This window comes from Acanthisitta chloris, unplaced genomic scaffold, assembly GCF_000695815.1.
Source record: "Acanthisitta chloris isolate BGI_N310 unplaced genomic scaffold, ASM69581v1 scaffold16425, whole genome shotgun sequence".
Lineage (NCBI taxonomy): Eukaryota > Metazoa > Chordata > Aves > Passeriformes > Acanthisittidae > Acanthisitta > Acanthisitta chloris.
The window spans coordinates 7,916-22,188 of NW_008675553.1; the positions used below are offsets into that span (position 1 = coordinate 7,916).

Here is a 14,273-nt window from a genome sequence, read left to right on the forward strand (position 1 = left end):
TAGCTCCAGTGTGTCTGTGCTCACAGTTTGCTCACGCACTGCACCGACCTGATTATTTTGACAAGAGCTCTGACTAGCAGTGAGGATATTGACCCAATATTGTGCTAATTTTGGTGCTTTTTGTACTGAAGCTGTAATAGCAGCTACTTTGTGCTCTAAGGTCAGCTCACACACTTGGCACTGCTTTTGAAACCATTCCCATGTCTGCAGAGTTACCTTCAGAGCAGTAAAAGCAGGTATGTGGAAGTGTGAATGCCTTCCAAGTGTGCAGCTGTTAGCTCAGGAGGAATGATTTTCATGTAACATTGGTTAGTCTCTAATAATAGACTAATATTAGTGACAATAGTGGACAATAGTCCACTGATTCTCAGCCGAGTTTTGTGGGTGATCAGGATTTCTCTGAAACCCAGCAGAATTCACCTTACTAAGTAGGGCAGAAGTTATCACTTGAAGCAGGAGCCGTGTGGGCACTGGGCATGTGCATTTCTCAGCTGACAGCAGTTCACCTTCTGGGCTGTGTAGTTGTTATTAATCATTCCCAGCTGTTCTGAAGAACTTTTGAACTCTGAGCCTTACTATAACTTCTGCCATAAAGCTGATTGTCTATAGTGTATCAAAAGCTGATAACTCTTCCTTCTCTTCTTACAATTCTTGTCAGCTAAGTGAACGCAATCTATAAGCCATTTGATTGTAACAATAATTACAAGTTCAGTAAGTTTAAGGTCACAGAAATATGTAAGTCCCTGGGAGCTTGATACATTTCCAGTTTCTGAAATAGATTAAATCTACACTATGCGAAGGACTCATTTTCTTTGCAGGAATAATGACAAACTCTTTGTAGAGCTTAAAAGAGATCATAAAGCCTAAGCTGATCTGACAGAAAATTCTTCAAATCCAGCATCACCTCTTGTGCATCTTGGTTCTAATCTCCTCTTAGCCACTGCCCACAGCCAGTGTTGATCGGAACAGTGTAAGCAAAGAGCTCAAGTAGCTTGGTGAGACCTCTATCAGCAGTTCTTCCTTGCTGATGGTTATCCTTATATCTGGGGGTGGTTTGGGCTTTTTGGGAGGGAGACAATGGAGGCAAAAAGAGCTCCTTGGAAGCAGGAAATGGATTTAGGAAAAAAAAAGAGAGGACCTGCTTGAACTGGCACTGATCCCTCAGAAACTTTCTGTGTGATTGGTGCTTGTGCAGAGCCTTGTGAATCTGTCAGTACCTGGCAAATGTTTTATGGGGTTTATAGTTTCATATTATGTTAATACTAAATGAATAGTAAATAAATAAATAAAAAGTAAATAATTAAAATCATTCCCAGTTTTATGTCTCTTTTGATATATGGAATTCACTCTACATTTGATGGGGGAGATCCAACCACAGTTTCCATTCCTCCTGTTAAACTAGATGATTTCTTGTTTTCTTTCCTGCTTATAGGAAAATATTTAGCTGTTTTTTGTCAAAGATCATCTAGATGGTCTATACCGTCTCTGCTTGTCTGTGATTTATATTACTGGGGAGATGATTGAAAAATTTGCTCAGCAATTAAAAAGCTTCAGGGAAATAGATGAATTGAGTTTTGCTGGGATGTAATTTTTGTTTGTTCAGTGTTTTTCTGGGGGTTTTTAAGATGGTTCACCTGTGCAGAATTGCTGTGTGCAGAAGATTATAGCTGGAGTGACTTGGATATTTGATTAAGAAACCAAAGTGTTTGGATTCTGCATTGAGTGATGGTAACTCCACAGATAAAAGCACAGATGCAGCTCAGGACTGTTGAAGGATCATCAAGAAACATGAAAGAGCAAGAGGGATTGGAATGAGGGAAGGTCCCAAATCCCAAATTGGAGTCAGCCATTGGGCACTGAGGGATTAAAAAAACAAAAGGAAAATGGAAAGAGATGCATAAACCACTCAAATGTCAAGTGGACAAAGTTAAAATTCAAAATAAAATATTGTTATGCTTTATTTGTTGTTTTATGTGATAAGTAAGACCATATGGATGTATAGTGGAACTTTTCAGTTGTGTCTAAAATAGCAAGTTCTGTCCACATTATATTAATGGAAACTCAAGGATGTGTCAAAATGAAGTGTGAACTTAATACATCATCCTTAAATTAAGGGTAGCAAAGCCTAAGCACTTCCAGGTGCTCTGAGTTTGTGTCTGATAAAATCCTTATTGCCATTCTTTTGGGGTTTTGCAATCACTTGTCCCTAGTACTGTCCAAAATAAAGGCAGAAAATTAGTGTTTCTAATATAAAGTGTCAGTGAAGGTAAGATTTGTTTCAAGAACTCTTCGTGAGATAATAATAAAAATAGACAGCCACATCAAACCTCTTGTGCAGTCACACCAGGTAGTTTTCTCTCCCATTGGCTGTGTAGCCCATATGGTTTCTGTCCTGTAGGTTTAGAGGTTCTCTGTGTATTACAAGTTGCTTTATTTTTACAATGCATTCTTGGCTAAATTTAATGGGAGTGTCTAGATCACTGTGACTAATCTGAAGTTTTAAGTGAGGACAATTTCTTGTGTTGATTTTTAAGTAAATTCAAATGAATTTAAAATTAATTCAATAGATCAAATTTAAATCAGAGTTTTTACCTGAAACTTTGGTACCCTTGATAATAATGCAGCATCATATTGATGCAGTTTTGAAGAACACTGCAAACAGAAGATGGTGATTCTCAGTGGAAGTAATTTGTTTTCTAAGCTTCTTTGTTTTTGTAACAGTGATCTGTTGGATTTTTTCAGGAAGTGTTGATTCTCTCTAACACAGACATCCTGTTTCTTTGTAGGGCGCCAATGCCTCTGCTTTGGAGAAAGAGATCGGTCCTGAGCAGTTCCCTGTGAATGAGCATTATTTTGGCTTGGTCAATGTAAGTGAATTTTCTATGGTTGAAATACTGGTTTTCATTCATATCCTAATCTGAAATTTAACAGGATTCTATGTGAGAACTTTGTCATCTTCTCACTTCAAGTGGGACTCTGCATAGACACCACGTCCTGCAGTATGGTGCTATGCCTAGTTATTAACCAAGATACACATTTCATCTGAAATCCAGAAAAATAAGTAGATTTGTTATAAAACCTATGAGAGAAACGTTCTGACTCAGGTATGTTTCTAGTTAGAGGATTTTAATATCTGCCAGGAAAGTGTGAACTAACCAAGTGTGTGCATTGTTCATAGGCTCTTCCAGAGAAGAGAGGCTTGATTTGACACTGATGCTGCAGTGTATGGGAGGGTTTCAAATGAAAATGTGCTACTTTTTAAAAAACACATTACTGGTGGGAGTAGTGGAAGTTCTTTTATGCAGGGGATGAATGACATTGACTTGGTTGATAAATTCCTTCCATGTAGTAATACTCTTATTTTCTGACAGCCTTGTGTAACTGTGAGTCCTTCCAAAGAGCTGTACTTTTTGTATCTCTCAGTTTGTGTAGATCTGACTTGACTGGGAGCTGTTGGGCAGCAAGAGTTGTCTTAAGAGTTGCCTAAAACACCTGTGGAGAGAATGGAGCATGGCTGCTCATGTGAAGGAGGAAGCTGTGCCTCTGTGATACCTGTTACCACTGAATACAGGAATTTAGTTGCAGGAACAGTGGTTCTGTGGCATCCTATTTATCATGTGTAAATAAAATTTTGGCAAGACTCACTAGAAATGGAAGTATATTTGTTTGCTGGTCGTCTAGCTATGTTTTCATAGTATCATAGTTGATACTATGGTTGGAATGCACCTTAGAGGTCATCTAGTCCCAACTCCCAGCCCTGGGCAGGGACACCTCCCACCAGAACAGGCTGCTCAGGGCTTTATCCAACCTGGCTTTGGACACTGCCAAGGTTGTGGCAGGCCCCACCCCCCCAGGGCCCCCCTGGTCACCACCCTCACAGGAAAAAACTTCTTCCTAGTATCTAATCTAAATTTCCCCTCTTTCAGTTTATCCCCCATTACTCCTTGTTCTGTCACTCCAGTTCCTAACAAAGGGCCCTCTGCAGCTTCCCTGTAACCACTTCAGATCCTGGAAGGTTGCTCTGAGGTCCCTACATAGACTTTTTGGAAAAAAAACCCCCACAAATCTTGTAGGTTTAGTTGAAAGCTGAAAGATGCTCTTCACACACCAAGTAAGGTCAACATAGCTACTAAGCTACTAATTTGCAGCTCATTAGAAACCCATTTAATTGACTTGAATGAGGGTTTCTAGCAGTTTGTGTTTTGAGACAAGCAACAATCTAAGCAGGTGGAGTTCTGTTCCTTAACTAGGGTGTTAATGGCCATTCCTAAGCCGCTGAGGTTTGCACCATAATGAGAGAAATGGAAGGCATCTCCAGTTGTGACATAAATAGCAGAGCTCTGAATAGTGTGAAGAGGAAAAATAGCATTCTAAGAATAGCCAGAATTGTTATCACCACATCCATTCTCTGCTTTGAAAGACAAAATATGAATAATACTGTTGTGCTCCATGGTTTCTTTATGGTGATGGTTTTCATGCCATTGTTCTGCAGTGCTTTTGCCTAAGTTATTTCTAGTTGCTCATGATTTGGAGTTAATTGGAGCATTTTAGCGGGCAGTTTCATGGCTTCAGCACTAATGCTTTTAAACCTGTGGATGCACTGCAAATAGAATCAGGTGTTGAACCTGTGGACAATGAAGCTTACAATGTGGGGGTTTTTAATAGCTGTTTTCCTGTTGGATCAGTGAGCTGAACCAGCAAACTATGGCTAAAGCCACTGCAGAGTATATGGGAGAAGGCTCTGACTGCTCTTTCTGACAGCCTGGTAAAATAGTTTAGGTGTAATGTAGTGCAAGAGGAGTGGGACAAAGTTGTCATTACAGAATTTCACCTCTGTTTTCATTTTCCGAAGCTTCTGTCTTAAAATAAACCTTTAAACTTTAGTTTTACATTGGACAAGTTCTTCTGAAGAATATTAGACTATTTAGAATATTATTATGTACTATATATATGTATTTATGGCATATATAGGTGTATATATACTCTCTATATACACATATATAATATATATACATATATATGTATATAAACACATACATATATATATGAAAACATAGCTAGATGACCAGCAAACAGAAATATACTTATGTTTCTAGTGAGCCTTGCCAAAATTGTATTTTACATGATAAATAGGATGCCACAGAACCACTGTTCCTGTATATATATATGTACACACACACATATGTATGTATATATACATATATATGAATATTTAGAGTATTGACTCTAAATTCAGGCAGTTTTAAGCCGAACCTCTCATGCTTTGGCACCTGTCTAAAATATTTATGTGGACCAGAGAAACTATGACCAAAAGCTTTTAAGATCTTTGTGTTTGGACCTGTTTTTCATTTGTTTTTTTTTTAGTTCACATTAGACATAACTATTGGGGTACATCATCTGTACATGTAGCTCCAGGTTTGGAAATCTGCATCAGCCCACTGGCAGCTGCTTTGAAAACCCATTTTTTGGGACTCTGTTGAAGACAAATGATTAGAGCAGAATTTCTAGCAAAGTTTAGGTCATGATTGGAAAGATTTGACTGCTTTGTCCTCCTAAACACAAACGAGTTGTACATTAAAAGTGTGGCACTGCTACACTGGTTGTTTGTGGAGAACTCTCTCTAATGCAAAGAGATGGAGGTCAAGAATTGAGATATTCAAAAGTTTCCCAAGGCCCTGAATTGCTCAAAGTTGGAAGAGTTTTGTTCCAACATGAAAAAAGTCAGAATTGCTTAAATAAAATACATCACTTGATCTGTTTGTGAAGTACTTAGTAAAACAGCTAAAATGCCGAAGATTTTGGGAATAAAAGTTCTTCCACATTACTTATGTAAAGGTGATGCAAAGAGGGTTGAAATAGAAGGACATCTTTACAACCTAAAGCCTGTTGTGAAGTGAATTTGTCACTATCACTTTGACTACTGCACAGCATCTTACTGTCTGGAATTCTGAAAGCTATTTGGGTGGAATTTTCATTCTTTAACTCTTCCCTTTAGTTTGGCATAATGACTTCTCTCCTGTGTGAGTAGCAGCAAAGCAGGACATGTATTAACCAGTTCACTTCATGACTTTTGGCACAATTTCTCCATGAATACAGCCCTGAAATCTTATTAACTCCTTGATTTGTAAACTTCTTTAACTTAGGATGCACCATGACCTTCCTTTTGTTTTTGAGGGTGGTTATTTTCTAGTTTCTTCTCTCTCTTTGTTTTCTTAGGTTATTACAGACAGATAATTTGGATGCCTCATCTGCCAACAATAATATTTAATCAGACTTTTGATAGTTCTGTTGCCTATTTTGCCTTTTATACAAATATAGTTAGCATGATGCTTATTTGTTCTTCTAGGTCACTAACAAGCACATGAGTGAGGCTCTATCCTAATTCATGTGTTTGTTTAGCTTCTGTATTTATTTTCCTCGTCAATAAGTTTTAACTGGTCCCTGTTGTTTGCACATGGTATAAATCAATTTCAACTATAATCTGTAACCTTTTCAGCTTTAATATTAAAAATATTAACAATTGCCTTCTGGAAGTGTGAGTTTTAAAGGAATAAGTTCTTACAGCACACGAATGTTTTGAAAGGTCTTTGTGAGGAGCACGATAATATAATCAACACTAATATTGCGCAGATTACAGATCTGTTGTATGAATTAAACTGCTCATTTTCTGTTTGCAGTCAGCAAAGTGATTATTAACTTGAGATTATTCTGCTACAGTAATCACACTAGATTTTGGTGGGCAGAGTGGCTGTGTCTCCGGGTACCACTTACAAATACAATACTGACCAACAAGATGGTCTGTGTTCTGCAGTCAGATTTATATACGTTTTTGGTTTATTTAAAATATTTTGCCCTCAGTGCTCTTGAGATGCAGAATCTCATTCCCAGAGTATCTGGGGACTGGCAAACCCAGAACTGATTTCACTTGTTTGAAGCAACCGCATTGTCCAACACGGTTGCACAATAAATTGCAAAGAAACAGTTCAAAACACCCTGGTGTGTTGCTTCTGGATGATATGCCAATATCAGTGTTCCTCCTGGTGAAGCAGTGTGGATCACTGCCTCTGGAATTACCACGGGCCTCCTGGTACTGACATGGCACTGCCTGCAGATAGGGCAGGTGTAAAACAGATGCTCTGTGCACTTGCCTGCAGCATGTGCTGCTCACAGCAATTCATTCTAAGCAGGAAATATTGAACATGTCCCTTGCTGAGCATCTCTGGGAATACTTTGTGGATCTGACCCAGGCATGTCCCACATGGGAGGTCATGCACTAAGCTCCTTACTGTAACACAGTGGCACACAGCCATGCTGACAGGTGCTGTCTCTTCCTTTTGCTGTTTCCTTGTCCCTCTCTTTTGCTGTGTCCTTGGCACCTCTCCGCAGCAGCAGCAGCAGGGTCTCCCCTCTCTGAATTAGTACATGCTGCATATCCAGAAGTTTTGGTTTTGTGATGAGTCCTTAACTGCCTTTTTTGGTGTGACTGTTGTCTTCTCTTCCTTTCCTCGCTGTTACCAGCTGGGATGGTACAAGGATGAGTCTTTTACACCATGCCACTAGTATTTCCCCAGAACATGAACTTTGATAGACAACTTTGCCAGTTTCAGTGTGTGACATTCTCAGTGACAGAATTACAGAATGCTTTGGGTTGGAATGGACCTTAAAGATCATCTAGTTCCAACCCTCCTGCCACAGGCAGGGACAACTTGCGCTAGCCCAGGTTGTTCAAAGCCCCATCCTACAGAGGTGATGCAGTAAAGTTCAGACAAGGGGCCCATCCATGGGTGTGAATGTGTAAATATAGCCACAACTCTGTGCCCAAGAGGTTGAGTGGATAAATGAGGCAATGGTTTGGGTTGGAAGAGACCTTGAAGGCCATCTAGTCATTGATCCTGCCATGGGCAGGGACACCTTCCACTAGCCCAGGTTGCTCCAAGCTCCATCCAACCTGGCCTTGAACACTTCCAGGGATGGGGCAGCCACAGCTTCTTTGGGCAACCTGTGTTAGTGTCTGAGTAAAGAATGTCTTTACTCAGACCTCGTCTGAATAAAGAATTTCTTCCTAATATCTAATCCAAATCTCCCTTCTCTGCAACCTCTGGAGTCAATTATCTTTATGATTTAACCCCTTTCTGGGGAGAGTTTGGTTTTGCACTAGCCTTGTAAGGTCAGAAACTTGCACAGGACATTGCCCAATCCTCCTGGATCCATTCTGAGCAGACTAAGAACTGTCCCTGCTCCAATGGCTATTGCAGCTTCAGAACATTATTTCCAAATTAGACTTTTTGGAGTATTACAGAACATAATCCTAAAAAATTCATCGTTTCATAGTATGTTAAGTGATTGGAATGGACCTTAGAGATCATCTAGTCAAACCTCTATGAGTAACCTATTTGTTATTCCTTTTTGACAGACCTAACATGAAACTGTTTTCCATTTGTTCTGTTTCACCCAGTTCGGCAACACCTGCTACTGCAACTCAGTCCTACAGGCACTTTATTTCTGTCGTCCATTTCGGGACAAAGTTTTGGCATACAAAGTGCAGCCTCGAAAGAAGGAAAGCCTCCTGACATGCCTCTCTGATCTCTTCAACAGTATTGCTACACAAAAGAAGAAGGTGGGGGTCATCCCACCCAAGAAATTTATTTCCCGATTGAGGAAAGAAAATGGTAAATGAATAAGTGTTTTTTTTAATGCACATTTAAGTATGTAAAGTGTAAACACATCTGTCTTTTTGAGACCAAATTGTCAAGTTTTAACAGGTTTATAAAAGATTTTGGGGTCTGAATTTCCCTACCTTTTTAGCAGAGATTGTATCAGCACTGTGCTGTGTCCTCCAGGGATTAGCTGAATATCTTTGTTTCTGAACTTGCTTGGATGCTTAAACCAAGTCCAGGGCATGTGCACATGTCTCAGTGCTTCAGTTATTCCACATTGAAATTGTGTTCTGGAGTGATCTGGTTGCAGTCAGCACACTCCAGGTCATTGCTACAAACTGGCCAAAGTTGAACTCTCTAAGGAGATTTAACCACTCATATGCTTTCTTGTATTTGTGGTAGGAGAAGTTCTTTAGGATGAGATTTAGTGGTTATTTCCAGGGATATGGAACTTTTCCCAACAAAGTATGTTGATTCGTCATCTCTGCTTGAACTTGAAAAGATAACAAACTTATAGTAGGGGATTTTTGCCCCTTAATGCTGGACTTAATGAACTAATGGCCCAAGGCAATGCATCTGTATTGCTTTATTTCTCTCCCTCGCCAAAGAAAAAAAAAAACAACCAAAAAGCCCCAACTGTTCATGGTTTTCTTCAGTTCTGAGAAATGCCCAAGTTAATTTCCCTTAATGCTGTATTTCAACTGTTTGTTTCTTGCAACCTGAGGATAACCAAACATCTGTTGTGAGAACAACAAAGTACAATTCTTCAAAAGCTGAGCAGTGTAACCCACAGTTGTGTAAGGGGAGAGGAGGGGAAGGGCAAGCACAGATTGCTGGAAGCATAGTAATTTGATGCTATGTAGTACTGTATTTTTTCATTCTCCTTGGTCTCTTTTTTCCCAGAGTTATTTGATAATTATATGCAGCAGGATGCACACGAATTCCTAAACTACCTACTGAACACTATTGCTGACTTACTCCAAGAAGAGAAAAAACAGGAGAAGCAGAATGGCAAACTGCAGAATGGCAGCATTGAGAGTGAAGAAGGAGACAAGACTGATCTGACGTGGGTCCATGAAATCTTCCAAGGAACACTAACCAATGAAACCAGATGTCTTAACTGTGAGGCTGTACGTTTACAACAAACCCAAACCTCTTAGATTTCTCCCAGGTTCTGGTTTTCCCTAATACTAAGCACACTTTTTCATTTATTAGGATAGCTGAAATTGCACTCTCTATTAAAATATGGAGCATAGCCTATTTTATGACTGTATCACCTCTATGTTCAATACTCATTAAGGTATGTTGCTCAGAAAAAGTGTAGTGTTTTCCCTGTTCCTCCTCCCTGTTTCCATCAAGGCAGCCTGCAGCTGGCTGATACAAGCTGCCTTTGTGTCTTCATGTTATTTCCTGTGTCAGTGATTGATAGTTGATGTTGTGTTTCCACATGAGAGTCATTCCCTCTTTATTTAACTCTGGGATGAAGGGAATTGCTTGAACTGGAAGTCTTTGCTCGGTGCTGTTCTATGGCCACTCTATTTGAGAGCAAGAAGTGCCATAAAATCTAGAATTAGAACCACCACACCACCTTCAGAGCAGCAATTTGTAGTTAGTCATATGCTCTGTCTGATTTAATAGTTCTAAAAAAAAATGAACACCCACATGGGGAGAACAAAAATTCGAAGTGATAACAAGAGAAACAACTGTTCTTGGCATTTTAAATCTAAAGTTACGGCTATGTGGTGAAGAGGAGCTCTAAAAATTACACAAGTAAGATTCTGTCCCCAGGATTTTGAAATGAAAATGCGACTGTTCCACAAATGGAAAGATGGTTTTCCTCCCTGCTAACCCATTTAATTGAGGAGCCATCTGCCTGTTTCTGCCTTTCCTCTAAGTATTGACTGTTACGCTCTGAAATGCAGCACAAAGCTGTACCAGCCTGCAAAGCAGAGTGGAACGTGGTTCAAGCTTCTCCAGCTCTGAGAGCTCTGAATGGTTAAAATCTTGGCTTTGCCAGTGAAGCAAGTAGATGTGTCTTGTAGTCTGAAGGGGGAGAGATGTTTTGCAAGAAAGGTTTTGGGGGTTGGTGTTTTTGTGCCTTTTTTCATGGGGTTTTGGGTTTATTTTTGCTGTTTTGGGTTTTTTTTTCTTTTAATATTCCTCTTCAGATTGTAACAACACATCAGATTATTCCTTCAGTTTTAGTTTGCCTCAAGAAAGGGGCTCTGTGTGTGTGTATTTTTTATGACAGAGGACATTGCACCGTGCCAGAAATGGTTAAAAGAAATCTGCTAGGTCTAAACTGTTACCGAATGTCTCTTATTATTTTTTTAAGGTTAGTAGCAAAGATGAGGACTTTCTGGATCTCTCGGTTGATGTGGAACAAAATACATCAATTACACATTGTCTAAGGTAAATGAAATTAGTTGGGAATGGCAAAAATACCTGCCCTTGGTGTGAAGGAAGGAGTCTGGCTTAGTTTTCCTGTGGAACAGCTGTGGTAGAATATTGTGGGTGTTTCAGGTTCCAGTTTCTTACTGGTTGTTAGTAGTTAATGAGTACTAGTGGTATGTAAGATGGATTTTCACTTGCTTTTATGGAGATTTTAATTTATTCCATTATATAGTCAGGCTTTATCCAAACTAAACATGCTACCTCGAATTTCATAATAAATTCTTGATTATTTTAATATTGTTACTGTGGTTCAGTTCTCTGGTTCTGATGTAGAGGGTTTTGTTTTACCCGATAGACATTTTCTCCATGTATTTGTCTGCTAGATCAGCTGCTTGGATACTGCAAGTTGCATCCAGCATCTGCCTATTTAATAGCTGATAATGGATGTGTAATTGCTGGGAGCTGAAAGATAATCCAGACTTTGGCTAGTTAATGGCTATAGGTCTGAACAGTTAATTTCTGCCACCAAAGGAAATGTCAGTGGCTGCTGATGGAAACAAAAAAACAACCACCCTATTGCTGTTAATTGCCTTTGTTACTCAGAAAGTATGCAGTTAATACTTGAGGGGATAATTTCCAGCTGAACCTTGATACCAAATCCCAGAGCAGGGACAAATACACCTAAAGTATGTTTGGGAGGTATGAGCTATAGGAATAAAAGGAAGTTCATCTTCTGTGTGTTGTTTGGTTATTTTCAGCATTATCAGCTGAAATATATAACTTTTACCTGGATGGTCTGGATGAAGTTTTTTCAGCATTATCAGATGAAATATGTAACTTTTACCTGGATGGTCTGGATGAATATTCCTGCTTATCTCACTCTTCATTTCCACAGGGGATTTAGTAACACTGAAACTCTATGCAGTGAATATAAATACTATTGTGAGCAGTGCCGCAGTAAACAGGAGGCACAGAAGAGGTAAGACTCAAATATTCAGGTCAATGTAGATGTTCTCTTCAAGTGGGCAGTTGTGGGGGGAAATACACCTTGTGAAGTCAGTGAAAATAAAAGGTAAGATTGTTTAGGTCTGTGTTTGATGGGGAAAGGAGTAAGGAAAAGTGGAAATACCAAGTAACTTTGTGGCAGAGAGAAATGAAGAGATTGCAGTAATCAGGTGTCCCCAACACAGTTAGAGCACATCCAGAGGAGGCCACAAAGCTGATAAGAGGACTGGAGCACCTTCCCTATGGAGACAGGCTGAGAAAGTTAGGACTGTTCAGTCTGGAGAAAAGAAGGTTGTGTGGGGACTTCGTAGCAACATTTCAGGATCTGAAAGGGCTCCAGGGAAGCTGGAGAGGGACTCTTGGTTAGGAACTGGAATGATAGGCCAAGGAAGAAGGGGGTAAATTGAAAGAGGGGAAGTTTAAATTAGGTATTGTGAAGAAGTTTTTTCCTGTGAGGGTGGTAAGACACTGGCACAGGTTGCCCAGGGAGGCTGTGGCTACCCCAACCCTGGCAGTGTTCAAAGCCAGGTTGGATAAAGCCTTGAGCAACGTGGAGTGGTGGAAGGTGTCCCTGCCCAGGGCAGGGGTTGGGACTAGATGATCTCTAAGGTCCATTCCAGCCCCTTGATATTCTATGAAACTATGAGTTAATTTTGTGTTTCTCTCAGAAGAGTTTATATCTGGTGCTTCCAGACATTCACATTTTCCCCAGTTAGCATTAATCAGCTTAAAGCCACTGGAAACCATCCCATGTGCTTTGTCTATGAATACCAGATAGAAAACATCTTATTTCTCACCTCAGGTTTGGTCACAGAGTAGCGAGACAGATTTATTCCATCTTTTTCTTCCCATTGATGTGATGAAAAGTTGATGTTTTCAGCATCAACAGTTGTCCTGCATGCAGCTGTCAGTTTTGTGGCTAATCAGAATAAACTCTGCCTGTTCTCACTGGAATACAAATGAACAAAAACAGCCTTTGAAAAATCTTATCAATAATATGGATGCCTTTTAAAAGCTGCTCCATACTGAAACTGTTCTTGGACAAAGTTTTGCTTTAGGTGATCTGCTAATACCTTGTTCTTTGTTTAACATATTTCTGTGGTTCAGAACGCTCCATACTGAAACTGTTCTTGAACAAAGCTTTGCTTTAGGTGATCTGCTAATACCTTGTTCTTTGTTTAACATATTTCTGTGGTTCAGAATGAGAGTGAAAAAGTTGCCCATGATTCTAGCTCTGCATTTAAAAAGGTTCAAGTACATGGACCAGCTGCACCGATACACCAAACTCTCCTACCGTGTGGTGTTTCCCTTGGAGCTGAGACTCTTCAACACCTCAGGGGATGCTACAAACCCTGACAGAATGTACGACCTCGTGGCTGTGGTTGTTCACTGTGGCAGGTATGTTGGGTTTGTGCTTTCTGGGTCTTAAATGCCTTTCCTTGGTATTTCAAAGGAGTCTGTGCTCCATGTGATGTGACAGCAGGCAGTGGCTGATGACCCAGGAGCTGGCTAGGCCCTGGCACAGCTACTTGGCTTGCCAGTATTTTCAGTTTGTAAAAAGTTTGTCTTTTTTACTACTTTTTCACTAGTTTATATTTTAGTTTCTGAGGACATGCTCTTAAGATTTAGCATTTTTTCAACTTTCAAATATGGTGGCAGTTCAGACAAGTTCTTTCTTGGAGCTGGAACAAAGTAAGATCAGTCTTCAAAGAGCCAAAACTAACCTCATCCCTAACCCTGCTTTCCAGGAAAGCTAAGTGTAATAAAACCAAGTCTTGGAAAAGCACTTTCTAAAACAGAATTCAGTGTTTTGTCGTGTGGCTGCTCGCTGAGGGTTCTTTAGAAGCTGGTGCCATCCTGTGGAACGCATTGTGTACTGCTGAGGCTGCAAATTCCTGGTTTTCTTCATTACATTTTTGTTGCAGTGCCTTACATTCTGGTGTTAAGAGCAAAGAGGAAAAAAAAAATTAAGCACCTTAGTAAAAAAACAGTTATGGAAGGAAAAAAAATATTAATAATTGACTTCTGGAAGTGTGAGTTTTAAAGGAGTAAGTTCTTACAGCACACAAATGTTTTGAAAGCTCTTTGTGAAGAGCAAGACAATATAATCAACACTAATATTGCACAATTCTGTATATAGCTAAACATAATAACTAAATATAATAATTCTTATGTAACAACTATTTATATACTTACTGTTTTTGTTTATTACCTATA

The 14,273-nt window shown here is 39.6% G+C and overlaps 1 protein-coding gene across 1 annotated transcript in view; it reads left to right on the top strand.

Annotated features, from left to right (window-relative positions):
• The window catches only part of LOC103803262 (ubiquitin carboxyl-terminal hydrolase 12-like), a gene marked incomplete at both ends in the record, with an annotated part of 14,584 nt that extends 1,130 nt beyond the window's left edge, over positions 1-13,454 (top strand). Inside the window, 6 exons of the mRNA XM_009075807.1 lie at positions 2,787-2,867; positions 8,456-8,669; positions 9,561-9,787; positions 10,993-11,069; positions 11,947-12,030; positions 13,257-13,454. Of these exons, the coding sequence (XP_009074055.1) occupies positions 2,787-2,867; positions 8,456-8,669; positions 9,561-9,787; positions 10,993-11,069; positions 11,947-12,030; positions 13,257-13,454 (881 nt within the window). The remainder of the gene's footprint in view (positions 1-2,786; positions 2,868-8,455; positions 8,670-9,560; positions 9,788-10,992; positions 11,070-11,946; positions 12,031-13,256) is intronic.
• Positions 13,455-14,273: the final 819 nt, after the last annotated feature.